Consider the following 27,609-nt stretch of genomic DNA (forward strand, 5'->3'; position numbering starts at 1 on the left):
ATTGTACTACTAGTTTCTGTGTTAAAGCACTTTGTTCAGTCTATTCTTTTTTTGTTTTTAAGAAAACACATGTGAGGGTGGAACAGCACTCCAGGTCAGGAAGCATTATCATTTTCCGGGATGTTTTATGTGTACTGTTTTTATATAAGACTCTGAAAGCTCAAACTCTGTGTGATGCTATAAAGACATGGAAAATGATTCTTTCTTAGGTTTGGAGGAAGTGATGACTGGTGTTTTTTTGCTGGTGGTATCTGATAATCCCCCCTCCTTTTAGCTATTCTAGGCATGTTTCGTTGTCAGGCGTTGTCGGACTAAATTGCTAAAAATAACAAATAAGGGGGAGGCTGTTCTAAGGCTAGCTCTTGCCACTGTCTGCAATCTGTTTAATTTAGTTCCTAGGGAGAAAGGGCAAAAGGAACATGGTGCCATTCTCATTGAATGGATTTTTTGTTTAAAGTGCTGACAGGAACATTGTTTGAGCTCTCCTTTGCCCTCACTCCACAGCACTCACACTGTGGAGCCAGAGGTGGGCTCGGGGAGCACGCTCTGACCAGTGGTTGTGTCAGAGATGAACCAGGCGATTGTGGGCTTTTGCTCATTCTTTACTGTGCCTGTGACAGTGGAAATGTGCAGTTGGCCTGTGAGAGAGGATGCGAGGGAGAGGATGGTGGTTAAAGATGGAGGCGTTAGCGTGAGAGTAAAAATATTGTCTATTTAAGTACTCTCCCCAGCTCAGTATTCAGGGATTCAGGTTGTTTGGTAAAATTAACAATACATGACACTCTTGGACACCTGCATGTCATTTTAACACACTTTGCTAGCTAAAGCTCTGCTTGGATTTGGCTCTTGACCTCTGTGTGCCTTAACTTCTTCCTAATAATAGAAATAACTTTCTGGAAAGCAGAGATAGCCATCTAGTACTTGTTTATAAAGCTGTTGAAGTTCATTGAAGGAATAATTTAAATGCCTTTTTTATACCCTGCTATGTATTTACTAGTGGTGGAGTGTGTGAAAACTAGTGGCAAATTTTCAATTATATTTCTGGTGTCCTACATCCTTTGTTGACTCACCTGAGGACTTACTGATTTTTATATTCTGAAGTTGCATACTGATTGTTTGTATATGACATCCTATCTGAAATCCTTTCTTTTGTACAATTTTTTTTTGGGGGGGAGGGGAGTTAGGGGGGTGGTCCTGAGCCTGACTACTATAGTACCTAAGGAAAAAATGGGTTGCTTTTTATTGGAGACTCTTGGAGTGTGTGTGTGTCTTGGAAAAGTCTATGTTAATGAAGATTGTGATATTTATCTAAAAATTTGAGATCTGAGCACTTGGACACTGCAGGCTTTGGGAATGTTTACTTTTAAATATTTCTTAAGTTGCCAATCTTTCTTACTCTCTAATAAAATAATCATTCTAACTTTACTAAAGGCTCTCAAATGTATAATTTATAACACAGTGTTCAAGATTATTTGTGCCCTATAGATGATACAGTCCTGCGAGACATGTGGAATGACATATATGGTAGCTTTTTAGATCTTTACAAGAAGCACAAGAATCATTTCTGGTCAGGTTTAATCAGCTCTAGAAATTTGTAAAGAAAAACATCAATTTCCGCTCAGATCCTGGACTGTCTTTGGCGTTCCACTTCAGAGCTTTCATTTATGCAGAGTGTCTTCTCTAGGGAAGGCATCCTAGGGAAACGAAAGATAGGTGGTGCAGAAAAAATAAGAGGAGGAAGGAACTTCTGATACTATAGTTGAAGCCTTAAACTGGATCAAGTTTTGAACTGAATTATAAAATATTGATTGCCTAAATTTAAAAAATATATATATTTTATTGATTCCCGATAGAGAGCTAGAAACATTGATGAGAGAGAAACATCCATCAGCTGCCTCCTGCACACCCCTCACCAGGGATGTGCCCGCAACCAATGCACATGCCCTTGACCGGAATCGAATCTGGGACCCTTTAGTCCGCAGACCCAACCCTCTATCCACTGAGCCAAACCAGTTTCGGCTGATTGCCCAAATTTTTAAGCTTTGATGCTTTCAATATCAGAGGCTGAACTTTTTCATTTATAACTGATTTTTCCTTCGTTTGGAGAACTAAACAGTTCCAAGATTCGTGACCTAAGGCTTTGGCCAATAACAATTGCTAGAAAGATCAGGATAAGGTATGCATATTTTAAGAAAAGCATTATTAAACATTTGTTGGTTTTTTGATTATACAGATTGCTTTGGGGTTGTGTCTAATTATGTGGGCTTTTTTGTTCTTACTTTCAGTCTTATGCATTCAGGAACCTGCAGTCTATTGTACTTACTATGTACCATGCATTATTATAGGCAGTGAAGGCAAACTTAGCCAAGGCCCTGCAGGCCTGGAACTTATATTCTGGAGGATGGGAGGGAAGACAGATAATAAACAAATAATATAATTGATGAGTGCTAAAAAGAAAAATAACACGGGGTAAGGAGACAGAGAATGATGGGAGTGTATAAGCTTCCTTATGTAGTGTTGACAGGGAAGGTTTATCTGATAAGGTGATATTTGAGCAGAGGCCTGAAGAGCCAGAAACTATGTATGCATTTGGCAGAAGAAGTTTCCAAGCAGAGAAAACAGCAAGTATAAAAGCTTGGAGGTGAGAGCGCAATTGAGAATTTGGGAGAACAGCAGGGAGGTGAGTTCAGCAGTGAATGAGGGGTCCTTTTTCTTCACAACCTCTCCAACACTTGTTATTACTTGTCTTGTTGATAATAGCCATTCTAACAGGTATGAGGTGGTATCTCATTGTAGTTTTGATTTGTATTTCCCTAAGGGCTAGTGTAGTTGAGCATCTTTTTATACATGTATCTGATGGCCATTTGTGACAACATGGATGGACTTTGAGAATATCATGCTAAGCCAAATAAGTCAGTCAGAAAAAGCTAAGAACCGTATGATTTCACTCTCATATGTGGGACATAAAACAAACTCATAGACACACACAACAGTATTGTGGTTACCAGAGGGAAAGGGGGGGGTACGGTAAAGGGGGGCAAATGGATGGTGATGGAAGATGATTTGACTTTGGGTGTTGGGCACAATGCAATATACAGATCATGTATCATAGAAATGTACATTTGAAACCTATATAATCTTATGACCAATGTCACTCAATACATTTAGTTAGAAAGGATATGAATTCTGGAATCAAATGAATATGAATTTGAACTCTCACTCTGCCACTTACTTCCTATTGAGTAAATTACTTAGTGTCTCTATGCCTAAATATCCTCTTCTGTAAAAAAGCAATAACAATGTTGCTGGAGGACAGTAAGTAGCCCCTATATCTCCTGCCTAAGTGTGGAACCAACTGAAAGGCAGATTGATATAAATATTTTTTTATATATTTTACCTTTATTACTGATAAAGATGAGGCTGAAGGATGTGGCTTAGGAGTGCAGCAATAGTAATGGTTTCTAATACTAGTCCAGAATTAGGCATACAGATTTGATGAACTTACCCAACAAATCTCTAGATGTGCAGGATAGCCACAGGGTTCCGTCTGCAGTGACAGAGAGAGGAAAATGTACCTTCTGTAAGTAAGGCAGATCCTGGCAGAATGGAAAGGAGCTGAGACACAGGTCCTTTTCCCAAACATACTGACCAGAAAAGCCTTCCTGAGAGTAGGTTGAGGAGGCGGGACTGTAATTAATTTAAACGGGAGTGAGGAGGATGAGCATTTCTCCCTTACAGAAACTGCCTGTCTGCCTTGTGACGTGATACGTGTAAGTCACCCAGTGCTGTGCCTGGCACACGCTAAATACTCGCAAAGTGCAGGTTTTGTTTTTTACATGTGGTGGATGTTCAGTAGCTATTTACCAATTGAGCATATGCCACCAAATGCTTATACGATAAAGTTTTGTTGGGAAAAAACTAGATGTAATAAATGCTATATTTTGTAATATTTACTCTTTTTTATTAGTTTTTAAAAAAAAATAAAACAATACTAATGAAATTGAAGTCTCTTCTGTTACATCCCTCTTAAACGCACCTCAATCTTATTCCCATTCATCAAAAGCAATTACTAACAGGCATTTGGTATATAGTAGTTTTCCATTCCATGTTTCATAGCATCTTATATTCAACAAATGATATCATATAGGGGTACGCAAAAGTAGGCTAATAATAATAATATTAATACAGTAATAAATAATGCAAGAATAAATCATTTCATGTACTCATAACTATAAAACTACTTTGCCCACCCTGTATTGTTCATATCTTTCAATAAGTTGCTATTTTTTTAGCTTTACTCACATTAAAAAAAATACACACACACACACACACACACACAAACACATATACACACTAGAGCAGTGGTTGTCAACTTTTCAGACCTCATGGATCACTGGTTGGCAACGGCTGTACTAGAGGCCCAGTGCATGAATTTGTGTACGGGTGAGGTCCCTCGGCCTGGCCAGTGACAGGCCTGTCAGGGCCGGCTGGCCAGGGGGAAGGACTGTGGGAGGTTAGTTGAGGGAGTGCATTGACCACCAGGGGCAGCTCCTATGTTGAGCATCTGCCACCTGGTGATTCAGTATGTGTCATAGCTACTAGCTGGTCGTTGGGTCGAAACAGTTGCTCAGGCTCTTACCTGTCTATCCTTCCTTCCTTCCTTCCTTCCTTCCTTCCTATCTATCTATCTATCTATCTATCATCTATCTTAGTTATTTAATTGCTGTAGGGTATTCTATGCAAACAGATAGCTTTCTGTGTTTTATTCAAAGGACCCACTGCAGATAGCTCCAGTATACACCATGTAAATGTGGCCAACGGAGCTGATGACTCCTTCCATTTGTAGCATAAATTTAGCCATTGGTAGGGCTAGTAGTGGGCTCAAGGATGCTAGTGCCAGCAGGTTAGTGATATCTGCTGCTCTTATTTCCTAATAGCCATGGATTCTGTGGTGAAACCATCTCATAAGCATGGTGACCCCTGCCCTTGCTTTAGAAATGGAGATCACATGTGTATTTCACAGGATCAGTCAGGAAGGAGAGGAAGATCAGAGGGTGATCCAGGATTCCAGATTCAAGGTTCTAACCACTATGTTACTCACTTTTATTCAGAAATGTGGATTCCTAGGCCATGGTTGGGCCCTCTAATAGCTGGGCCCTCTAATTTTATGTGTTCTTTTCTTATAAAATGATAAGCTCCTTGAACACCAACTCTTCAAGGAAAGAGATTATATATAAGTGGCTTCTAAGTGGCCTAGCATCTGGAAATTGAAGAAAGGGCAAAATGAAAACCATGCCTTGAATCATGTTTGCAAAGAGAAGTGTGCCAAGCTCCCTTTTATTACTCCAGTGTCATTATAGACTTAATTGGTGTTATGTCAGCTACTTATTCAGAGCCAATAGCATATTAAACTTTATCCTGTTTGTACCGGTTCCATGGCAACTTGGTGGGTGTGGAGGTGGGGATAGTGGCAGCTGTGACGTCCGGTCTATAGAGTGATTTCATCATGATATGAGCCCTGCCTCACTGCGCGTGGAGAAATGTCACTGGGTGACGTGACCTGACCTCTCTCCCTGCGAACACTCAAGTGACAGGAGCAGCTACCCTGGTCGCTTGTCTGACCTAGAGGTTTAGCTCAGAGCTAGAGAACTGACCGGTATAACTATGCGTTTTCCTTTTTCTTAGTGAAAAGAAAGGGAGGCTTTTTGAAAGCTTTATAAACAGCCCTTTGATAATGGAGTCTGTTTGTCGTTCTGCCCTCTGCTAACCTATACAGATCAGCACAGGAGGTGCCATGAGTCATTCATCTGTGCCCATGGCGGCTTTGAGCTCTTGTTTGTTTTCACTGTCTCCAGGTCCTTTTATGGGTTTCCGGTGGCCATATCTCTATTTTTTTAGTTGTATAAATATGTTACTCGATTGGAAAGTAGAACTGTGATCACAGAAGTTTCCTTACCCTTGTTTGTCCATTGGCTCTCCCAGAGTGCCTTATTAACTCATTAATCTGAATGTTGAGGGCTTCTGCTGATAACTTAAAGTTAATTTTCAGAAATTAATTACGTCATTTTATTTTACCCTGGCCAATTTGTGTGTGTGTTACTTTTAAGTGTTTGGGTGGAGTAAAGATTGATTTGCTGTGAAAATAATTCATTAGGAACTTGACTTGCCATGCCTGTTTTTAAAACACAGGAATTTCCTGTCCTATCTTTTCTCCTTTGTGATGCAGCAGTTTGAGAAGACTAGGAATTATTTTTGATTTTTAATTGAGGTAAAATTCACGTTAGTGCAGCCATCACCATGTCCGATTCTAGAACATTTTATCACCCCAAAAGAAACCCCTTACAAATCCCATTTCTCTTTCTCCCCAGCACCTGGCACCCATTGATCTGTTTTGTGTATCTATAGATTTGCCTATTTTGGATGTTCATATAAATGGACCATCCAGCATGTGGCTTTTCGTGTCTGGCTTCTTTGACTTAGGTTAATGTCTTCAAGGTTCATCTGTGTCATGCTATTTAGCATGTATCAGTACTTTATTCCTTTTTATAGCAGAACTAGTGAACAGTGCATGAAATTCATGCACATTAAAAGGGAATTAATTAGAGGAATTTTAATATTGCTTCTTGCCCTTTCTCTATAATACAAGTGTCAGAAATGAAAGAAAATTAATAAAATGCATATGAAAATTTTCCTCCTGTCAGAGTCTGGGGCGCACCATGGGAACCAGAGTCAAGTCTCTGCCCACCCACGTGCACCTCAAAATCGCACAAGACCCAGACCCGGCTGACCCCACCCCCATCAAGCCCTGCTGGGTGGGTGGGGGTGCTGCCTCAGGTTGCCTGACCCAGCGCCAGGGCGGGGGATGCAGCCTGAGGGCCCCCATCAAGCCCTACGGCGGGGATCCTGGCGGGGGCACAGCTTCCGTCCCCAGCCTGGTGCTGGGGCAGGGGTGCACCTTGGTGTCCCCTGTCAAGCCCCACAGGTGGGGGGTGTGGCCTGAGGCCCCCTGTCAGGCCCTACCAGGCGGCGGGGGTGGTGGGGGTAGGGGGGTGGGCACAGCCTCAGGTCCCCTGCCCTGGCCCAGTGCCACGCAGCCTGATTGCTTTAAGGCCCGTTTCGGCGATTCGGCCTCCGCTGTGGGTGCAGACATTTTGTGTTACGGGATTCCTGCTTCTGCTGTGGGTACAGCCAGCTTGTTATGGCGCGGTGGTCAATTTGCATATCCCCTCCTTATTATATAGGGCAGTATTTCCCAAAGTGTGGTACGCGTACCCCCAGGGGTCCGGGAAGAGTTTGGTGGGGGTACGCGTTGCACTGGAGTTTGGTGGGGATACGCACTGCACCGTGCTTAGCTGCGCCTAATTCTACGTTCTCATGAGTACGAGGGGTACTCAGCGTTACGAAAATTATAGAAGGGGTACACATATGTCAAACGTTTGGGAAACACTGATATAGGGTAATATTCCCTTCTGTGTATATACCACATTTTGTTTACTCATCAGTTGATGAACATTGGGGTTGTTTCTACATTTTGGCTATTATGAATAATCCTGCTATGAACATTTACAAGTTTTTGTTTGAACACCTGTTTTCATTTCTGTTGGATAAATATGTAGGAGTGGAGTTGGTGGGTCATATGGTAATTTTAACTTCTTGAGTAACTGCCAAACTGTTTTCCACAGTAACTGGCATCCTATATAATAAAAGCCTAATATGCTAAGTGCCTGGTTGTCTGGTCATCAGTTCAACCAATCAAAGGGTAATATGCTAAGGCCACTCAACCGCTTGCTATGACATGCACTGATTACCAGGGGGCAGTTGGCCAGTTGCTATTACATGCAACTTGACCAGTAGGTTAGTTTGCTGCTGGGTCTGGCCAGTCGGGACTGAGTGAGATGGGCCAGACATGCCCTGAAGCCCTCCTGCAGTTCCTCCCTGGCTGGCCACGCTCCTGCATCCCTCCCTGGCCCCAATTGTGGGTGGGTGGGTGGGAGGTAATTAACCAAAGACCATCCTATATAATAAAAGTTTAATATGCAAATCTACTGAACAGCTGAATGACCTGTCGCTATGATGCGCACTGACCACCATGGGACTAATGCTTAACTCAGGAGCTGCCCCCTGCTGGTCAGTGCCTTCCCACGGGGAGCGCCTCTCAGCGAGAAGCCCGGCTTACGGCTGGTAAGTGCAGCTGTGGTGGTGGGAGCTTCACCTCCGCAGCGCTAAGGATGTGTGGGAAGCAGGCTTAAGCTGTCAGTTGGACCTCCCCCTAGGGCTCCCGGACTGTAAGAGGGCACAGGCTGGGCTGAGGGACTCTTCCTCCCAGTACACAGATTTCGTGCATTGGGCTTCTAGTCATTTTATATTCCCACTAGCAATATTGGAGGGTTCTAATTTCTCCACATCCTTGCCAACAATTATTTTCTATTTTTGATTGTTATGGGATAAAGTAGTATCTCATTGTGGTTTTTATTTGAATTCCCTAATGATTAATGAGGTCGAACATCTTTTCATGTGCTGTTTGCCATCTTATTTGGAGAAAAGTCCTATGCTAATTTTTAAGTTGGGTTATATATCTTTTCGCTTTGAGTTGTAAGAAAATAGAAATTCTCGACTTGCTTGAACAAGAGAGTAGGATCAGACCGGCTTCAGGCTTTTGCTGCACATACCTGTGTGCTAGTCTTGCACCCACAATTGAGTCAATTACACCTCCACTTCCAAGAATGCAAGGTGTTGCCCTTACTTCCTCCCTCAGAAGACACACCTTTACCATGCCTACAGGCCCAACTCCACAGTAAACAATGCTGGTTTGATCTCCTTGCTCTTCTTGTAAGACGAGGGCAAACTAAAGATAAACTGTAACAGTAAGACTTGTTTTTTTGAAAGACTTGTAGAATTTTAGTAGTCTTCACTGACCCCAGAGAAGCAGAAATAAAACAATGTATATTGGGAAACCTCTTGCTTTTATAAAATTTGTTTTTATGAGATTTCTTTATTCTGTACTGTATACATTTATTTTTCACATATGGTGGAACTTAGGAAAGTATTCCATCTGGGCTGTAATTTTTGGGTTTCTGTTTGTTTTGTTTTAGAAATGAATCAAAGACCTCAGATACTGATAGTGATCTCTCCATCCTTTTCCTGATCTCTTTTACTCAGTTCCTGAAACAGACAAATACTTGTCATATTTATTATATCGTTTGTACAGTTCCACTGCACACAATTCATAGCTGTGGCATTTAGTGGTCTCTGAAGGACATTCTCTTTGCTGCTTTATTACCTGAATGAAGCAGTTCAGCCCTTCTAATCTTCTTTGGGCATAATTATACTGACACTTCTACAACTCTTGTGTTGGATCTGTGCAAAGCCCAGTATCATTGAAGATAGGAAGTAAAATTATTTATCCTGACACTGCAACCTTTTGGTGTATGGGATGATATCCAACCAAGTAAGCCACACCAGCCAGGGTAATATTAAATTTTTAATATGGCATAAGATCCTGAATGATCTGACGAAACCTAACCAGTTTCATCCTTCTATATTCATTCATTCTCATATATTCATATTTTCTTTCTCTTTCCCTCAACCTCCTTCTCTCTCTCTTTACCTTCTCCCTCCCCTTCAGCCTCACTGACTGTCATTTAGTTTCCAGACATGCTGTGCTCCATTTAACCTTTGCTCATGCTGCTCCATTTGCCTGCAATTGCTCTCTCCCCCCCTCTAACCTCTCCATTTAGTTAACTCTTACTCATCCTTCAGAGCTAGTTCAAAAGTGCTTCTATGATTTCCTTAATTATGCCAGGTGTTTCCTCCATTAAACACTGGGCTTTTCCCTCAGAGCCCTCCTAACCCGGTAGTTAAGTGGCTGTGTATGAAGAAGTGTGACTTGCTCACTGCTCTAATCCCAGTGCTCTTTGGGTCTAACATATTGGGCACTCAGTAAGAGTTGCTTAAATGAGTTATACGTCAGTTCTTGGTGCTGGAGGTGAAACATTAGTCAAGTCCAACAAACTCCCTATTCTTATTCAGATACAGAATATAATAAAGAAATAAGCAGAAAATAGTATATAGCAAAGGTGATGATGTTCTGTAGAGCATTACTCCTTTTAATTGAGTAATCAAGGAAGTCCTCTTTGAAAACATAAAATGAAAAGCAGCAGCCAACCACTTCAATGTTGTCTAGAAGAACAGTCCAGGTTGGAGGTGCAGATGGTGCCCTAAGGTTGGAATTATTTTGGTGGCGCTGTTTAAGCAGGGAAAGTGGAGAAGGGGTAATAAGGTTGGAGCGCCTGGCAGGGATCAGATCGTGCTGGCCCTTTGCACAGGTTAGGGAGTTTGGATTTTATTCCAGTTTTCATTGGAAGACATTAGAGAATTTGAGCAGAAAGTAACCTGATTTACACGTTAAACATTCATGACAGCCCTGGCCTGTATTGCTCAATAGTCAGAGTGCTGACTCGCACACCAGAGGGTCGTGGGTTCAATTCCTAGTCAAGCAGACGTAAGTGGGCTGCAGATTCGATCTGGCCCTGTGCGGGAGGCAACCAATCAGTGTGTCTCTCTTACATTGATGTTTCTCTCTCTCTCCTCTCTCCCACTTTCCCCTCCCTTCCTCTCTCTCTAAAAATCAATAGAAAAATTATCCTCTGGTGAGGATGAACAGCAACAAAAATCATGACAAACGTTCAGGCTTGGATGATGGAGGCTTGGACAAGGCTTGGCAGTGGAGCTGGATAGAAAGAATATTATCTATCTATAATAATAAAAGTGTAACATGCTAATTAGGCCAGATAGCTGAAGGACCTTCTGGAAGTCATTCCAGATGAAGCCGCACAGTGGGGGCTGAGGCAGAGGCAGTTAGAGGCAATGAGGCAGGCAGGTGAGCACTTAGGGGCTATCAGACAGGCAGGCAGAGTGGTTAGGGGTGATCAGGCAGGCAGGCAGAGTGATCAGGAGTGATCAGGCAGGCAGAGTGGTTAGGGGTGATCAGGCAGGCAGGCAGAGTGGTTAGGGGTGATCAGGCAGGCAGGCAGAGTGGTTAGGGGTGATCAGGCAGGCAGGTAGGCAGAGTGGTTAGGGGTGATCAGGCAGGCAGGTAGAGTTGTTAGGGGTAATCAGGCAGGCAGGCGAGTGGTTAGGAGCCAGCAGTCCTGGAGTGCAAGAGGGATGTCTGACTGCTGATTTGGGATTGGGCCTGAACCAACAGTTAGACATCCCCCTGGGGGTCCCACCTTACGATAGGGTGCAGGCCAGGCTGAAGGACCCCCTTCCCCTGGCCTGTGCATGAATTTTGTGCACTGGGACTCTAGTATATATATATGCAGTATATAAAAGGCTAATATGCTAAATGTCCCTTCTACCATCTGACCGGTTGATATGATGTACATTGACCACTAGGGGGCAGGTGCTCAACATAGGAGCTGCTGAGCTGCAGCAGTTCTTGGGTGACACACCCCAAAACCAGAGAGGAGGGAGCCCGATTCTTCACAAGGCTGTGCGATTCCACCTTCGGCTGTGGGTGGGTTATGTACCTCTGAATCTGGTTTTCTGTACAGTTGTGTTTGTGTTCCACACCCTGTAGCAACTTTGCAGAACGCCCTCTCACACTCTGGGACCCCTCGGGGGATGTTGGAGAGCCGGTTCCAGCCCAGTCCCCACAGGCCAGGCCGAGGGACCCCACCTGCCGGAGGGACCCCACTCACTCCTCAGAGGCTGGGGAGGGACTGTGGGTATTGGCTCCAGGGCATGTCTGGCCCCTCTTGCAGTCCTGCCTTGCCAGCCATCTTCCAATTTCCTTTCAATGTGCACAAATCTGTGCACCGGGTCACTAGTTTAGGAATATATTTGGAAGTAAGTTAAGAGTTGCTGATGCATTGGATTGGTAATAAGGGGTTTTACTAAATTTGTATACAGAACATATACAAATTATTAAAATTATACAGATTTATTTAATCTGTACACAGAACATATAAGAAACTGGACTAGATTCAGAGGCAGAAGGGGTGAAATTGGTAGAGGAAATATCAATAATTTAAGATGAATTTATTTTACTGGCAGAAAGGAATGATTTGAAATGACTTACAATGAAAGTGAAAAAGAAAGTACTAAAGCAAAGCTGAACATTAGGAAGACAAAAATGATTATAGAATAAATACACAACTATAACACAATGAAGATACCAAAATTGTTTAATATTTTGCTTACTTTGATTTAGTCATCAGTTCAAATAGAGACTGCACCAGGAAGTCAAGAGAAGGCTGAGATTTGGAGGGGCAGCAATGGAAGAATTAGAAAAGATAACCAATAGCAAAGATATGTCATTAGAAACCAGGGCTAAGATCATCCATACCCTCATATTCCCAAATATTATGTAAAGATATAAAAGTTGGACAGTGAAGAAGATAAGCAGGAAAAAATTAATTCATTTGAAATGTGTTGTTGGAGGAGAGCTCTGCAGATACTCCGAACTGCCCGAAAGAAGAACAAGTGGGTTCTAGAGCAAAGTAAGCCTGAAACATCACTTGAGGCAAAAATGACAAAACTGAAACTGTCCTACTTGAGGCAGAGTTCTTTGGGAAAGAAAGGAATGCTGGAAAAAACTAGAAGGCAGCAGCAGGAAAAGAGGAAGACTAAATGCAAGATGGGTTGACTCCATAAAAGAAACCATAGGCATGGATCTACAGGTACTAAGCAGGGCAGTTGAGGACAGGACATTGTGGACATCACTCATTTATAGGGTAGCCAGGAGTCAGAGCTGACTCAATGGCCCATAATACACATCGGGTTTAAAGAGAAGAAAAGAATCAGAGATGGCTTCTGTTTTTTGTTGGTTTGTTTGTTCCTGTGGTTTTTAAGTTGAGCAATTAGATGAGTGGTATTCACTGAGATGGAGAAGACTGGGGGGAACAGAGAATGAAGTGACTATAAATCACCTTGGTTTGACATCCAAGAGGATATGTTTTGCACGCAATTGGATGTATAAATCTGCAATTAAGGGGAAGTTAGGGTTGGAGATATATATTTGGGAGTAATTTAAATTAATTTTTAAAACTGTGGGACTAGCCAAAACCGGTTTGGCTCAGTGGTAGAGCGTCGGTCTGTGGACTGAAAGGTCCCATGTTCGATTCTGGTCAAGGGCATGTACATTGGTTGCGGGCACATCCCCGGTAGGGGGTGTGCAAGAGGCAGCTGGTCAGTGTTTCTCTCTCATCAATGTTTCTGGCTCTCTCTCTCCCTTCCTCTCTGTAAAAAATTAATAAAATATATATTTAAAAAAAACTAACAAACAAAACAAAACTGTGGGACTAGCCCAACTGGTGGCCCAGTGATTTGAGCATCAGCCTATAGGCCAGAAAGGTGATGGTTTGATCCTGGTCAGGGCACTTGCCCAGGTTGTGGGCTTGATCCCCAATAGGGGGCGTGTAGGAGTTGCCGATCAATGATTCTCTCTCATTGATGTTTTCATCTTTCCTTTTCCCTTCCTCTCTGAAATAAATAAAGATATATATTTTAAAAAATAAATAAAACTGTGGGACTAGTTGAGAGTTTCTAAGAGAAAGTGTAGATGGGGAAAAGAGAAGTTCCAGGATAGCTTCCTGGAAAATGCCAACATTTTGAAGTTGAACATCGGAGTAGGAGTCAGCAAAAGAGAACTTAGAAGGAGTGTAGGCAGTGATGTAGGAGGAAAATAGGAGTGTGGTTTCGTGACAGCTAAGCAAAGAAAGTATTTTAAGAATTGTGTTGAGCCGAAACCGGTTTGGCTCAGTGGTAGAGCGTTGGTCTGCGGACTGAAAGGTCCCAGGTTCGATTCCGGTCAGGGGCATGTACGTTGGTTGCGGGCACATCCCCGGTAGAGGGTGCAAGAGGCAGCTGGTCGGTGTTTCTCTCATCGACATTTCTAGCTCTCTGTCTCTCTCCCTTCCTCTCTGTAAAAAATCAATAAAAAATGAATATATATATATATATATATATATATATATATATATATATATATAAAGAATTGTGTTGAATGCTCTTGATGAGTAAGAATAGGTTAAGAGAATAGAGAAGTAACCACTGCTTTGGACAACAGAGCTCAATGGTGAGCTGGTCCAGTCAGTTTAATAGAGTAGGTGGACAGGATTGGAGAAGTCTGAGGAGCAAATGGGAGGTAAGGAGGTGAAGGCAGCTATTAAAAACAAGTGGTTCAAGAAGTTTTGCTAAGAAGGGGAGGAAGGGGGCAATACCTATAGGGGAATGGGAGGTCAACAAAGATAAAAAATAAAGAAGATTTGCTCCACTAAGAAAGAGAAATGGAAGATTAAGAATAACTGGGATAACTGGGGAGTGAAATTTGGAGTAGGTGAGTGGAGATGGACAGTGCTAGGAGGAAGGGCTGTGTTTTGATAGAAGCAGGGACACTCTCCATTTTAACAATAGGGAAAGAAGGGGTGTGTGTATAGGCGGAGGTCCAGTGGTAGATTTGGTAGTGGGAAGAAGAGGGAATTCTCATTAGATTGCTTGTATTTTCTCAGTGACTGGAAATAAGAGGGGCAGAGGGGAGAGAATATAGGAGATTTGAGGAGAACAAGGAATGAAATAGTAATTTTGGAGAGCAGACAAGTGAACATACTAGGTGTACTGGTTAATAATGTGGATTTTGTAATCAAAGAAAACACGATAACCCCAAGAGAAACATCAAAAGTGCTTTCTTCAAAGTAATGTCCATCGCTAGCTACACATTTCCCCCGTCCTTCAGGTAACCTGTGGATACCGTCCCAATAGAGCTTTTCCTGTTTTGAGGCAAAACATTCAGAGACCCAATTTTCCACTCCCTCGTACGTTTGGAAGTGCTGCTCAGAAAGCGTGTGTGCCATCCATCAGAACAAGTGGTCATCTGAAGGAGCGAGGTCTTGGTGAATACGGCGGGTGGGTTAATACTTCCTAGGCAAAATCTTTTAACATGTCTTTAACTGGTTTTAAAGTGTGTGATGGTGCGTTATCATGAAGCAAAATTACTTTGCCATGTCTTCTGGCCCATTCTGGTCGTTTCACGATCAAAGCGTGGTTCAAATTGATTATTTGTTGTCAGTAGTTTTAGAAGCTCATAATACACCAACCACACCTTCCTGATCCCACCAAATGCAGAGCATTGTCTTCTCTCCTAAGTGATTTGGTCTTGCAGTCGATGTTGATGGTTGACCTGGATCAACCCATGATTTTGTGCATTTGGGATTCTCAGAATAAATCCACTTTTCATTGACAGTCACAATTTGGTGCAAAAAGGTCTTTCGTGCTGTTGAAGCAACATTTTACTGATGACTTTTCGGTTTTCCATTTGTCTTTCATTCAGTTGATGTGGCACCCATTTTCCTTCCTTTACAATATTTCCCATCGCTTGTAAAAGATTGGAAATTGTTTGTTGAGCAATGTTTAATCTTTCTGCAAGTTGTTTTTGAGTTTGACACGCATCTTCATCCAATAATGCTCATAATTGTTGGTCTTCAAACTTTTTTTGGTTGACCTGGATGTTCTTTATCATCAATTTTAAAGCATTTAAACCAGAGTTCACAATATCTTGAAATGGAGTATGTTCATAAGCTTCCCAAACTATATGATAATTTTTTCTTTAAAATAAAGTAGTGAATTAAAACTTCCCATAAATGCCCTTTGTTTGGCATGACATTTTTAAGCGTAAAAATAACTACTATGATGTTGCCGAAACCGGTTTGGCTCAGTGGATAGAGCGTCGGCCTGTGGAGTGAAAGGTCGCAGGTTCAATTCCGGTCAAGGGTATGTACCTTGGTTGCGGGTACATCCCCAGTAGGGGGTGTGCAAGAGGCAGCTGATTGATGTTTCTCTCCCATCAATGTTTCTAACTCTCTATCCCTCTCTCTTCGTCTCTGTAAAAAATCAATAAAATATATTAAATAAAAATTAAAAAATAACTGAAGTTTTTAAAAAATGTATTTTTTTATTCATTTCAGAGAGGAAGGGAGAGGGAGAGAGCGCTAGAAACATCAATGATGAGAGAGAATCATTGACTGGTTGCCTCCTGCACGCCCCCTCCTGGGGGGTCGAGTCCGCAACTCGGGCATGTGCCTTGACCGAATCGAACCTGGGACCCTTTAGTCCGCAGGCCAACACTTTACCACAGCCAAACAAGCTAGGGCAACAGATGAAGTTTTAAAGCTTACTGTCAATACAGCAAAATATGATAGATATAAAATTGCATGTATATCAACTTATATGTAATTCCATCTATTGAAAAATATCTGCTTTATTAACTAGTACACCTTTTATAAAGGAAGTTCAATAGAATTTCCAAACAGTGTTGAGTGCCATTTGAGATTCGTGATCCTGAATTTAAAGGGAAACCATTCAGCATAGTTAAATGTTTTTCTCCAGCAATATTCAGTTGTTCAGGTACAAGCATGGTGTAGGCAGATGTTTGGGTTTAACCTGGGTTGGCATTTAGCCAGGCAAGTGCAGCAGAAGGAGAGGGACAAAGGAGAAAAGGGTATCTACAAAGGGAATGAACATCAATGATGGACTGTGCAGGCTAAAGTGGGCAGGAGGGGGAAAGGCTCTAGAAGCGGAATGGAAAATGAAAAACTTGTTGCTGAGTGACGTGTTGAAGAGAGAGTCACCAGATAGAAATGACCTGAAATAGTGGTGGTGAAATTACTGGTGTTGAGAAGATCTCTAGGATATGACCATCCATGGTCGGTCAGAGTTTGGGTAAAATAAAAATTGTGAGGGGAAAGGAAGTCTTGGGATTGATGGCACCCTCTGGCCATTTTACAGTAACACAAACTGAGAGTACAGGAGAATCATTGAGGCTCTTGGGTTTTTAAGTGGGAAGTCGTGGGAGAGACAGTGAGAAGGTGGCTTTGCCTGAGGTTGTTGATTAATAGTAGGGCATGAAGTTGGCAGTTGTGTGCTGAAGCTGGATTATTAAGCAGAGGAAGTGCGTGTGGCCAGGAGAGGTCAAACTCGGGGTCAGAAACATGGAGTTCAGAGCAGAGGGTCTCCAAGCACAGATCTCAGAATGTTATGGCAAAGGGAACCAAGAATGCCTTACCTGCTGCCCCCGTAGATGGTATTGGAGGCAGAGGACAAGCCAGCTCTGCTTTTATCTGACACGTCTCCCCCCTTCCCTGAGCTCCATTGTATTTGTCTTACTATTTTGTCCGTAAGACAAGAGTTCATTTGAAGAAAGAGTTCTGTGATGAAAGAAATAATGGGGGTGTGGGAACTCTGGTTTTGTCCAAATCCTCATTTTACAAATGGGGAAACTCTTTTCTGTACCCCAGGAAATGACAAACAGGAAAACATTAATTTAGAGAAGGAGGATAAGCTTCCTAAGAAAAAAAAAGATCTGTAGAGAGAGCGTCACAAGATGAATGACTTCAGGAGATAGTGTCATGTCAGCAGAGTTTTAGGGACTTGAGCCTTTTCCTCCGTGAGAGTAGAAGAATGAAACACCAGTCCCTCAGCCTGACTCTCAGAGAGACCCTCAGCGGATGAGCAGTGCGTCCCATTTCATTTCCCTGGCCATGCTGAGCCCCACAGGAAATCTCAGAATTTCACATCAGGACAAGGCCCCACAAGAATGCCACTGCGCCAGAGCCTGTGGTTTGCTGCCACTGGAGAATTCCTAGGGAAAGGGCCCTGGGGAGATTGCTCAGCAAGACAGAAAAATGCTGCAGTGAGGCCAGCAAATGTCTTCCTGGGATCCTGGAGGTTTGGGTTTAAAATGTCCCATGGAGTTTAGGCAGCACAGCCCCCTTGTAGCTCACGCAGCCTTGTTTCTGAGTAGTTTCTCAGGGACTCGCCACTTCAGGATGGGGGATTGGGATGGTTTGCTTTCCAGTTATACAAGTTGGCCTAATGAGGCATAAGGGCCTATACTGTTTGTGGGATAAGGCTTTGGTGCCCCATTGGGCTCAGTGAGGTTTGAGTTTTGGACCTCTGTATATCCGGGGGAGAGCTTAGGAGGCAATGCCAAACACTACAAACAACCTTGAAGGAGAATGGTCAGTTTCTGCCTTTGCTTTCTTTGTAGAGTGTTCCCTGGTCATTTAAACCGGCAGAAAGAATTAGTTAAAAAGGAGCAGTGTGTGTGTGTACAACTAAATCAGTAAGGCATCATTTCCCATTAAAAAACACTTTAAAATTATTCTTATTGATTTTAGAGAGGAAGGAATAGATAGATACATTAATGATGAGAATCATTAATTGGCTGCCTCCTGTACACTTCCCACTGGGGATCGAGCCCGCAGCCCTGGACATGTGCCCCAGACTGACCTTCCTGGTTCATAGTCGATGCTCAAACACTAAGTCACACCAGCCAGGCAATTAATATTTAAAATAAACATTTTTATTCAGCTGGTATTGAGTTCCTAGTATGTACCATTCCTTCTTCTAGACATAGACTATATCAGTAAACAGAACGAAGTCCTGCCTTCATGACCTTTTCTTATAAGGGAGGACAGACAGACAAATTCTGCTTCTGGTGGTGATAGGTGCTACGGAGAAAATCAGGGTGAGAATAGGGACCTAATCAAAAGGCATTTCCCATGAGGTGACATTGAGAAAGGCCTGAGGAAGTGAGGGAGCATGTAGTGTGGCTGCTGGGGAAGAGAGTTCCTACACAGAGAGCCACAGGGCAAAGGCCAGGCAGGGGCTTAGCAGATGGCCGGGAGGAACAGCTCGGAGGCCTTTGAGGCTGGAGCTGAAAAGTGAGAGGGAGTTGTGGGTGGGGTGGTCAGAAAGTCAGCTGAGAACAAGACTGTGTGGCTTTTTGAAAAGGCTTTTGCCTTTTACTTCTGAGTAAAAACCCATTGGACAGTTTTAAGTGTTAGAAGATGAGTCTGACCAATGTGGCGAAGGAACTCAAGGGGGTCAAGAGCAGAAGAAAGGAAACCACTTAAGGGGCTATTCATTCATATGGTCGGATTCTGGATACAGGATTTGTTGATTGATTCCATGTCAGTGTGACAGAAGAGTCAAGGATGACATCAAAGTTTCTGTCTTGAGCAATTACAAGAATGGGCTTGTCATTTACAGAAATGGGGAAGGCTGAGGTCCATAGATTTCTGGCTTGACTAAATAGTTTTAGGAAGAAGTTGTGGAGATCCAAGAAGAAAAAGTTTGACTAAAATGTTTATTTTAAATATTTATTGCCTGGCTGGTGTGACTTAGTGTTTGAGCATCGACTATGAACCAGGAAGGTCAGTCTGGGGCACATGTCCAGCCATTGGTTCCTTCATTCTCTCCATTGTCTTTGAAAATTTGACTTGTATTTGGGGTCAATTCTACCACGGTTTTCAGGAGGGGGTGGGACATGGTTCCATGGTACTAACTTTTAGGGATCCTCAGTGTGGTCAGAGGCTCTTTGTGGGTAGATTCTGTCCCTGGTGCATCCCTCATTTCAGGTGCTGTGTTGGTTTCCTAGGGCCTCATAACTACCACAAAGTGGGTGGTTTAAGACAACAGAAACGTATTCTCTCATAATTCTGGAGTCTAGAAGTTCAAAATCAAAGTGTTGCAGGGCCCTGCTCCTTCGGTAAGGCCTAGGGAATAATTCTTCCTTCCCTCTTCTGAGCTTCTGATGGTTGCCGACCATCCTTGGCTTATAGATGCAATCCTCCACTCTTCTCCCTCCATTGATGCATGGCATTCTCCCTTTGTCTTTGTGTGGCCTTGTAAAGACACTAATCATTGGATTTATGGCCCAGCCCAATCCAACATGACCTCATCTTAACTTGGTTACATCTCCAAAGACCCTTTTTCCAAATTAGGTCCCCGTCTCTGGTTCCAGGGGTTAGAACTTCAGCACATGTTTTTATGAGACACAATTCAACCCACAACAGAGGCTTTGATCTGGGTTTGATTACGAGAGTCTTTTGGGCTTAGATGTGTTTAAGGATGAGATAGGACCTATTGAAATAAAGTTAGAAAACAGGTCGCTCTGGGCTAGGGATGCCCTGTCTGTTGTGAGGAAAAACTTATTTCTTGTCTAGCAAATTTAGGTAAACTGAAGATTTAAAAATAAACAAGTTCATTTTTATTATTTTTTGAAACTTGAAGACTTTAGGATATGCAGTGGTAAAATCATGAAGAAGTCATGTAACTGGAAGACAGAAGGAATAAATATGATAAAATGAAGAATTTTAAAGAATCACTTTGATTTTGACCGGAATTGAGGCCTGGACTGTAGGTAGAAAAGCTCTTGCTGATGTTCCAAGTTTGTGGTTTTGCTGGTTGGGCAGCAAGTTGGCAGAAATGGAGTGCCTCGCGCCTGCGACCCTGAGCCCTGGCTGACTGTGGCAGAGGACACTGTTTGCTCCACTAGCCTTTCCCTTAGATCCCACGGGGCTGGATGCTACACGGCACTATCGAGCTGCTATCGAGCTGCTGCTCCCCTTCCGTGCAACACCCAGCGCATTCACATTCTTCAGTGCTGTGTCAGGCATTTATTAGTATTTCTTCCTTTGTAACTCACCACAAGTACAGTCTAAAGGTTGTTTATCAAAGAAAGTTTAAGTTTCCACTCTGATATCACATTGATAGGACTATGTCAGGTCTAGCAGTGTAATTAAAATTCTTTAGCAAGAACATACACTTGTGGCCAACAAATTATATGGTTCTGAGAGTTTTTATGGTGCTCCTGTTGTTTGTAAGGAATTGTGTGGAAGTTGGACAGATGGGAGGTGGGTAAAGAGATACGCCTTTTCTCATCTTCAGGAAATTTGAGGTAAGAAGACAAACAGGAATTAGAGGTTCACATAAAAACTGATAGATTGGTAGATGCCACATTTGGCACCTGCAGGAAAAAAAAAATCTAAATGTATTGTTTAATAAGTATCTGGGTAGGGAGTGGGAGAAGCTAGAGGCAGGGATATGTAGTGAGGTTTAGTGGCACAGGCCTCGAGTGATAGTGGGATTCTCTTGGATTTTCCTGCAAGGCCTGTCAGGCCAGGCTGCTCACCTGTCCTTGGCCCTAGCCTTTTCCTGGCTCTTCTGGGCACTCTAGTGGTCAGTGTGAAGCCACAGCTGCTCGTGTGAAGGGGTAGGTCTGAGAGGGCACTGGCCGCATCTGCACCGCCTGGGCCAGAGCTTCACGACTGGCTTAGTCACACACATCCTTGGAGGGGGTTATTGAGTTTTCCTCAAAAAGGGAGCCTTCATTTCATGTCTGGTAAGTGGGAATGCAGCCACAACTACGTCTTCAGGGCAGGGACTGGCGGTGAAGCCACCATGCTTCTGGGGTGACCACAGGGCAAATAATGTTCGGACATCATTTCCTTTGACTAATCTTTTGTAATCCTGGTCCAGATGTGGCTCCTGAAAGTCAAGTTCTTTGTCTAGGTTGAGATTTTTAATTTAGGACCCAGATGGGGAAGGAGGTAAACTTCCAAAGGGTCTGTTTTCCTCGGTGTGTCACTGTCCTGGATTCCTGGCAGGCGGGTTTCATTAGAAAAGCAGATTTCACCCTGACTCATCTGCCTTGATGAGATGTGTGATACAGCTTTTTAGCACTCATGAAGCCTGTCGTCTTGCTGGACAGCAGAGGGTACACGTCCATTCAGCAGTGGTGGCTACTGGACCTGGCTGGGCCCGTGGAAAACCTTGACAGTCTGCTATGGGGCTGGAGCTTTGTCCTGGAATTTCCTGGCCTTTGTCTGGTGTAAAGTCATGTACCCAGACGCCTGTGTTTAGAGTCTACTTCCTTCTAGAGGAAGAGTGCTACTGCCATCCACGCACTCTGCTTTCTGTACCAAGCGACCCCCCCCCTCCCCCCCCCGCGGGTCCGGGGTCCGGGGTGCGTACCTGGCTCCCGGTCAACAACATGCTCCTGGAAGTCACCGGTCGGTCACAGAGGAGAAGCCATGGCCACTGGGCATAAAAGTTGTATCTGCCAACCCGTCCCAGTCACCCTAACCTTGTTTCTTACCTCACATTGCAGCAGAAAAAGTCCTACCTGGAGCGCAGCGTGAAGGAAGCGGAGGACAACATCCGGGAGATGCTGATGGCGCGGAGGGCACCGTAGGGAGCCTCTGGGGAGCGCTTCCTCCGGGCCCCTCCCATTCCTGGCAAGGACGGGGCTCGTGCAGGGAAATGCTTCTGCTGTGCTCCGATGGACCTTTTATCCGATGGCCTGGTAACCCCTGTTTTCTACATCACCCTGAGCCCCTTTCACACCCAAGACCGTATTTTTCATCCTGCTCTGCCTGCCATCTCTGCCTGAACTCCCCGGAGAGGGGAGATGGGAGCCAGGACAGGTAGGGGAGCTGTGCCCATGCCCCCTACTAGTCATGCTGGTCAGACCAATAAAAGGCATCTGTGCCACTCTGCCAAGTTTGCTTTTCTTGAGCCGATGGATGAGAACAGAGAGGCAGAGGCTCTCTCTCCCTGAGCTCCTCCCTGTCCCTCTGGGGCTGTGGCCCTGCTCCTTCTGCATCGAAGTCCCCACACTTATTTTTTCCTCTGTGATCCTTCAAGTAAACTCCTCAAGCTCACCGCCTCCATGGGATGTGCAAGCAGGAAAGCAGGGAGACCAGGGCATAGCTGAATGTAGTGAGGACAGCAGTCTTCGGCGGCAGTGTGCCTGAAGATTCCTGCTTTTCCCCAACATCCCAAAAGAGAATTTACTAATAAGCCAGCAGCCCCTCCAGGACTGTCTCCCTGTGATCATAAGGTGGACACTGCCTCGCGAGGCCTCCCAGAGGCTCGGGATGGTGGTGTGTGGGAGCTGCTTATCCTGGCTCAGGAGAGCCAGTTATTCAACTTTTAGGAATTTTGTTTCAAACCAGTTGTTAAACACAGCCATTATTCAAAATTAAATTATGTAACTTTACAATTAAATTATTAAAGAACAAGGGTAATAAATATTCAAAACATCTCTCTTCCTAATAACTAAGTCTGCCTGTGATCTATGTTTTGAGGTTAACAGTCTTAATCTGGACGGTGCTTCTCTTCCCAACTCCCAGGACATCATGGGAACTTGAAATCAGCTATGGAGGGACCCATTTACTCCACAAAAATCAGAAATCTCTACATAAGCATGGCATTGTGTTTATTTTTAAAGAGTAAACTGGCAAATATTCATAAGCATATCACTGCTTAGAGGGAAGGTGGGCAGGGAGTTGTCAACTGCAGCCTCTTGGGGCTGAGAAGCTCTGACTTGCTGCTCTGGTAGCTCAGCGCCACCCTGTGGCCAAAGCTAAGATGGGTAGCATGGTTTCCTGATGTGTGTGTGTCTGTCAGCAGGAAAAGAAAGCTTTGAAAAGGCTAGCTTGGCGAGGGCCCCATGACCTGACTGAAGGCCCCAGCCTTGGGACCTAGTTTCCTAAAAACACCCACCCTGCCCACCAGCAGCCAGAATGAAAAGGCAAATAAGCGCCGCCTCATATGCCGGACAGCGGCCACTAGCTGAGACACCCGCAGCTTACATTTTACCTGGAATAATTCAGACAGTTGAAGTTTAGACAAATTTATTGAAACATACAGGGTGTTAGCAAAGAAATCATTCAGTGATATGTTACATTATGCCACTACTTTGAATGTGTACTTTAAAAATTATAAATATATATTTCATAACTAAGCCTTTGGCCAAAAAAATAGAAGGGAAGTCATTTAGCACATTTGTGAAAAGCCAATAGGAAATTAATTTTGAACATTAGAAAGATAAAGTCACTGGATTAAACATCAGCAACCCCTGCTAACCTAGAGTCCACTGTGTTGAAGGTAGAAGTGTCTGCGCAGAGCTAGTCATTTAATTTAGCAATCAGAAGAGATGGGGCAGGCACACCTATTGGAGGTGACAGAAGAGCTGGCGGGACAGCAGGGACAGGCCGGTCAGGTGAGCATGTCCCAGAGGCAGCAACAGCAGAGAGCCGTCCAGCACGCGGTGAGGCAGGAGGATGCGCCCAGGTCATCCCTTCTTTGGTCTTCTACCACGTACACTGGAGTGGAGAGGAGAGAGGGTGAGAACGAATGGCGCAAACCCTGGGCCCCGCAGAGCCCATGCCTCCCAGACCAGGCGCCTTTCTGCTTATGCTGTTGTGGATAGTGAAGGGAGGAAGGGGCTGAGCACCTCAGCTACTTCCCCTCCTCCCCCTCCTCCTCCTCCTCTTCTTCCTCCTCAGGACTCTGATTCCTACAGGGAACCTATACTGCTGCCTGGCACCAAGGCAGCCAGAATTTAGATAAGAAAAGTCCATTGCGATCTGGCCAGCGTTGGTTTATAAACCAAGCAACTCTACTATTAGTAGGTCCTGTACCCTATAGAGGTCCGAGGGAAATGTTTCTTTAGATACAACGAAGCCCTTGCCCAAGAGAGAGAATAACAAAAGTCTTCTAAAAGAAGAATTAAGAATCTTGGTTTTTCATACCTGGGCAATGAACAGTATCAGAATGTGTCTCAACCTCTAAACTCTGACATAACACCGTGGAAGGCAGGGATGAAAACCTGGTCTGGTAGGAGGGACGCCGGAGCCTAACATGCTTCCTGTGTCCAGAATGGAGCTGGACACCTAAGCCTGCCAGGACCAAGTGCACTGTTAAGAGATTTGAGTGCAAAACAAATCCATAGGCAAGAAGGACCCCAACCACCCTTTACTTGTCAGCTGGTTTGCGGCCTCTCTTCCCTTACGGACATCCTTAAAATGCTGATGGTCAACCCTGTCTTCCGAGAATCTGGGCCACTTTTAAGAAAATCTGAAAACCACCACCATCAGACTGTTTTAGGCAGTTAGGATTTTAAACTTTCTGAAAGTTCATGAATACACGAATCTTATAAATTAAGCCAGTTCTTTGGCAATCTTGTTTCAGTTCTATTTTTGCCTATCTATTTTTATACCTCCTCTCTGGGTAACTTCCTCTCTGGAGCCTGGTATAGTAGCCAGAATATGCCGGGTTAGTATGAGCTTTCCAAGTTTCTCCCATTGTATCAGTGGCCCTCCACCGAGACATCCCCTTCCCTTCTCTTCGTCTCAGTGCTTCCATTTGGCCCCACTCAGCAACACATGCAAAGTTGTTCGGGGTCTGGGTCTCAAGACTTACCACCAGGAAAGCTTAGTTGAAGGGAAGATAACCCGTTTGTTCTAAGGCCTGACTTAGTCCTAACAGAAACCCTGAGACAGATATCTCCATCATTCCCATTTCACACATAAGGAACTCCAGGTTTACAGAGATTAAAGTTTCTTGTTCAAACACACATGACCAGGCAGGGGCAGGATCTGAACTCAGGCCTTTGACAAGCTAGGCCTGCCCAGGCCCAACTAGGATAGAAAAGGGAGTAGGAGTGAATGGGCTCTAGGACAGTCCTCTCACACCAGCCAGAGCCCACCCTACCTACTGAAGGCCTGGGCCCTCCAGACTCGGGTCACCGCAGCAAGTGCCATCTGCCATCTGCCTAGGTGGCAGGCCTAGTCCCCTGGACAGTGCCACTAGCTGAGATTCCTTGGACAGGGAAACTGAGGACACAACTGGCTGTGGCTGTGGAACCCCTTGAGTAATCCCTTCCAGTAGTCGCACTGGCTCTGCTGCCCTGGGATAGAAAGGCCCCCTCCCTGCCAGCTCTAGAAGCAGCCTGCTTGACCCAGGCCTGAGACCCAGCCCAGGGTAGGTGGCCATGTGCAAGTTCCTGCTGTTTCTTTAAGCTGCCATTTATGAGGTGTTCACAGATGGGCCAGGACCAGTGCCACTCAGTCTGCCCAGCCCTGTCCCCCTCACCGCTTCTCTCCGGTCAGAACCACTGAACCGCAGGCAGCTTAGTCAGGAGCACAAAAACGTCCCTGCCTCACTTCCTCTATCACTTTCTCCTTTAGTTCAGTTTGTCGTTGCCAGGCTGTATTTCACATGACACACTCCGAATCCTGGGGCGATAAGTACGCTGAGCTCCTTGCTCCCAGACACTGTCCGCGGAGGTTAGAAATAACCAGTCTGGCTGGGAACGGAGGACTTGCACCAGACGGCTGCCTCGGCCTCCACACGGGTGGTGAATGCGGTACATACCTTAGAAACCCGAGCACTCATTTCCTGGAGCACCAACTCTTCCAAAGCCCTCGTGACCTTTCCATTAACTGAGGACAGAACCTCTGCCCCAGGCTGTCAAGAAGATGGGGTGGTGGGAGAGTCCCCGGGGCAGGGCAGGTGTGGAGGTAAAGGGACTTGCTCTGAGGAAGACCTCACAGTTCCTCACAGCTACCCCCTGTGGGGCCCAGAAGTGGCATGTTTTACACCTGTACCTCCCAGATGCCTCACCTACCTGAAGGGTCTGCTGCACGGCCTAGTCTGCCGGGGACACCACTGCTCCTCGCCTTCCGCTAGTCCCCATCCCTGCCACCTAGTGATGACTGCCTGAGAGCGCCGCCTCCACCTGGCTGGCCTGCCAGAATGCAGCCCTGCTGCCCGAGTCCTGGGCCCTGACACCCCCCTGGGTACTCGAAGCCAGGGGGCCGCATGTGCATGGAAGTGACCAGCAGCATTGGGTACAGCAGGGCTGAGGTGCAGATGATGCCAGTCTCATACTCCCTACCCAGGCCACGTGGCCTTCCTGGCCATGGTCTCTTCTGGCATGCACGACCAAAAGGGCAGAACTATGGCTATGTAAGAAGTTAAATTATGTAACTTTACAATTAAATTATTAAAGACCAAGGGTTATAAATATTCAAAACTAAATCTGCCTGTGATCTATGGCTATGTAAGAGGAAGCTGGGCAAACAGTATACAGAAACTGCCATTTCTATAACTCTTACGTAAGCCTTAAGTTATCTGAGAATGAAAGGTTTATAAAAAAAGGAGGGGAATCAGAAAGCAGTGGGGGTTGGGAGCAGGCAACTCAGCAGTCAGTGCCCAGGTACAGGGGCTGCCCAGATTGAGCTTGGAGATCAAGTGCCCCAGTGTGGGCAGCTTAGGGACAAGGAAGGGTAGGGCCATCTGTTCACATACACATCAGCCAAAAGACTCCCCCCTATGAGCTGTCCAGTGGTTGGTAGCCAAGGCTGCCCTGTCCAGCCAGTGCCAGAAGCCTGTGCCCTGGACCCAGGTAGGAAGGACTGAGGGCTCTCTTCCTAGAAAACTGCTGTTGAACTGGGATCAGGGTCAGCCTACCTGCTTGTCGCTCTTGCCCCCGAGCAGTCCTCTGGCACCAACCCTCCTCGGTTTCAGCTCCAGCCCAGGGTGGGGCCTACCAAGGGGCTTTGCCATGTCAGTGCAAGTGGAACGGAGAGGGAGAGGGAGAGGGACAAAGGGGAGGGAAGGAAGGGGATATGAGCACAGTTTTGACCCAGAGGCCCACAAAGGTCAGAAAGGCCCCAGGCAAGTCTTGGGTGCAGAGCAGCTTCTGTCAGAGGCTCCCACTTACCCTCTTGCCTCTGTGCTAGAAGCAGAGTAAACAGAAAAGGTGCTAGGCCTATAGCCCCTGTGCCCAGCTGCCTGCCCACCAAGCCCTGGGGTCTTCTGCAGGCCACCAGCCTACTACATCCTCGCCAGACACACCCCCGCAGCCCGTTCTAGGACTACCTAGTGAGCAGCCGCAAAGTGCCATTCACACAACCTGGCTCTGGGCAGGCAACAGGCACGGGAGCTCCGGCCACGGCCACGGGGGCAGGGCAGAGA

The 27,609-nt window shown here is 45.0% G+C and overlaps 2 protein-coding genes and 1 long non-coding RNA gene across 4 annotated transcripts in view; 2 read left to right on the plus strand and 1 right to left on the minus strand.

Annotated features, from left to right (window-relative positions):
• The window catches only part of PFDN1 (prefoldin subunit 1), a 51,504-nt gene extending 28,684 nt beyond the window's left edge, over positions 1 to 22,820 (plus strand). For both annotated transcript variants that reach the window (XM_045576873.1, XM_036424917.2), the window contains exon 4: positions 21,953 to 22,820. Coding sequence is in view for 1 of the 2 variants with exons in the window: in XM_036424917.2 (XP_036280810.1) it covers positions 21,953 to 22,036 (84 nt within the window). In the remaining variant the exon portion in view is untranslated. The remainder of the gene's footprint in view (positions 1 to 21,952) is intronic.
• A 643-nt stretch (positions 22,821 to 23,463) lies between these two features.
• CYSTM1 (cysteine rich transmembrane module containing 1) overlaps positions 23,464 to 27,609 on the minus strand; it is a 44,179-nt gene continuing 40,033 nt past the window's right edge. The window contains exon 3 of the mRNA XM_045576871.1: positions 23,464 to 23,951. Coding sequence (XP_045432827.1) covers positions 23,845 to 23,951 — 107 coding nt within the window. The 3' untranslated portion in view covers positions 23,464 to 23,844. The remainder of the gene's footprint in view (positions 23,952 to 27,609) is intronic.
• LOC118711664 lies at positions 23,951 to 26,781 on the plus strand. Its single transcript, XR_004985777.2, has 3 exons — positions 23,951 to 25,406; positions 25,446 to 26,615; positions 26,698 to 26,781. It is a non-coding gene; the product is annotated as an uncharacterized LOC118711664 (long non-coding RNA).

Source organism: Pipistrellus kuhlii, unplaced genomic scaffold, assembly GCF_014108245.1.
Source record: "Pipistrellus kuhlii isolate mPipKuh1 unplaced genomic scaffold, mPipKuh1.p scaffold_m20_p_8, whole genome shotgun sequence".
Taxonomy (NCBI): Eukaryota; Metazoa; Chordata; class Mammalia; order Chiroptera; family Vespertilionidae; genus Pipistrellus; species Pipistrellus kuhlii.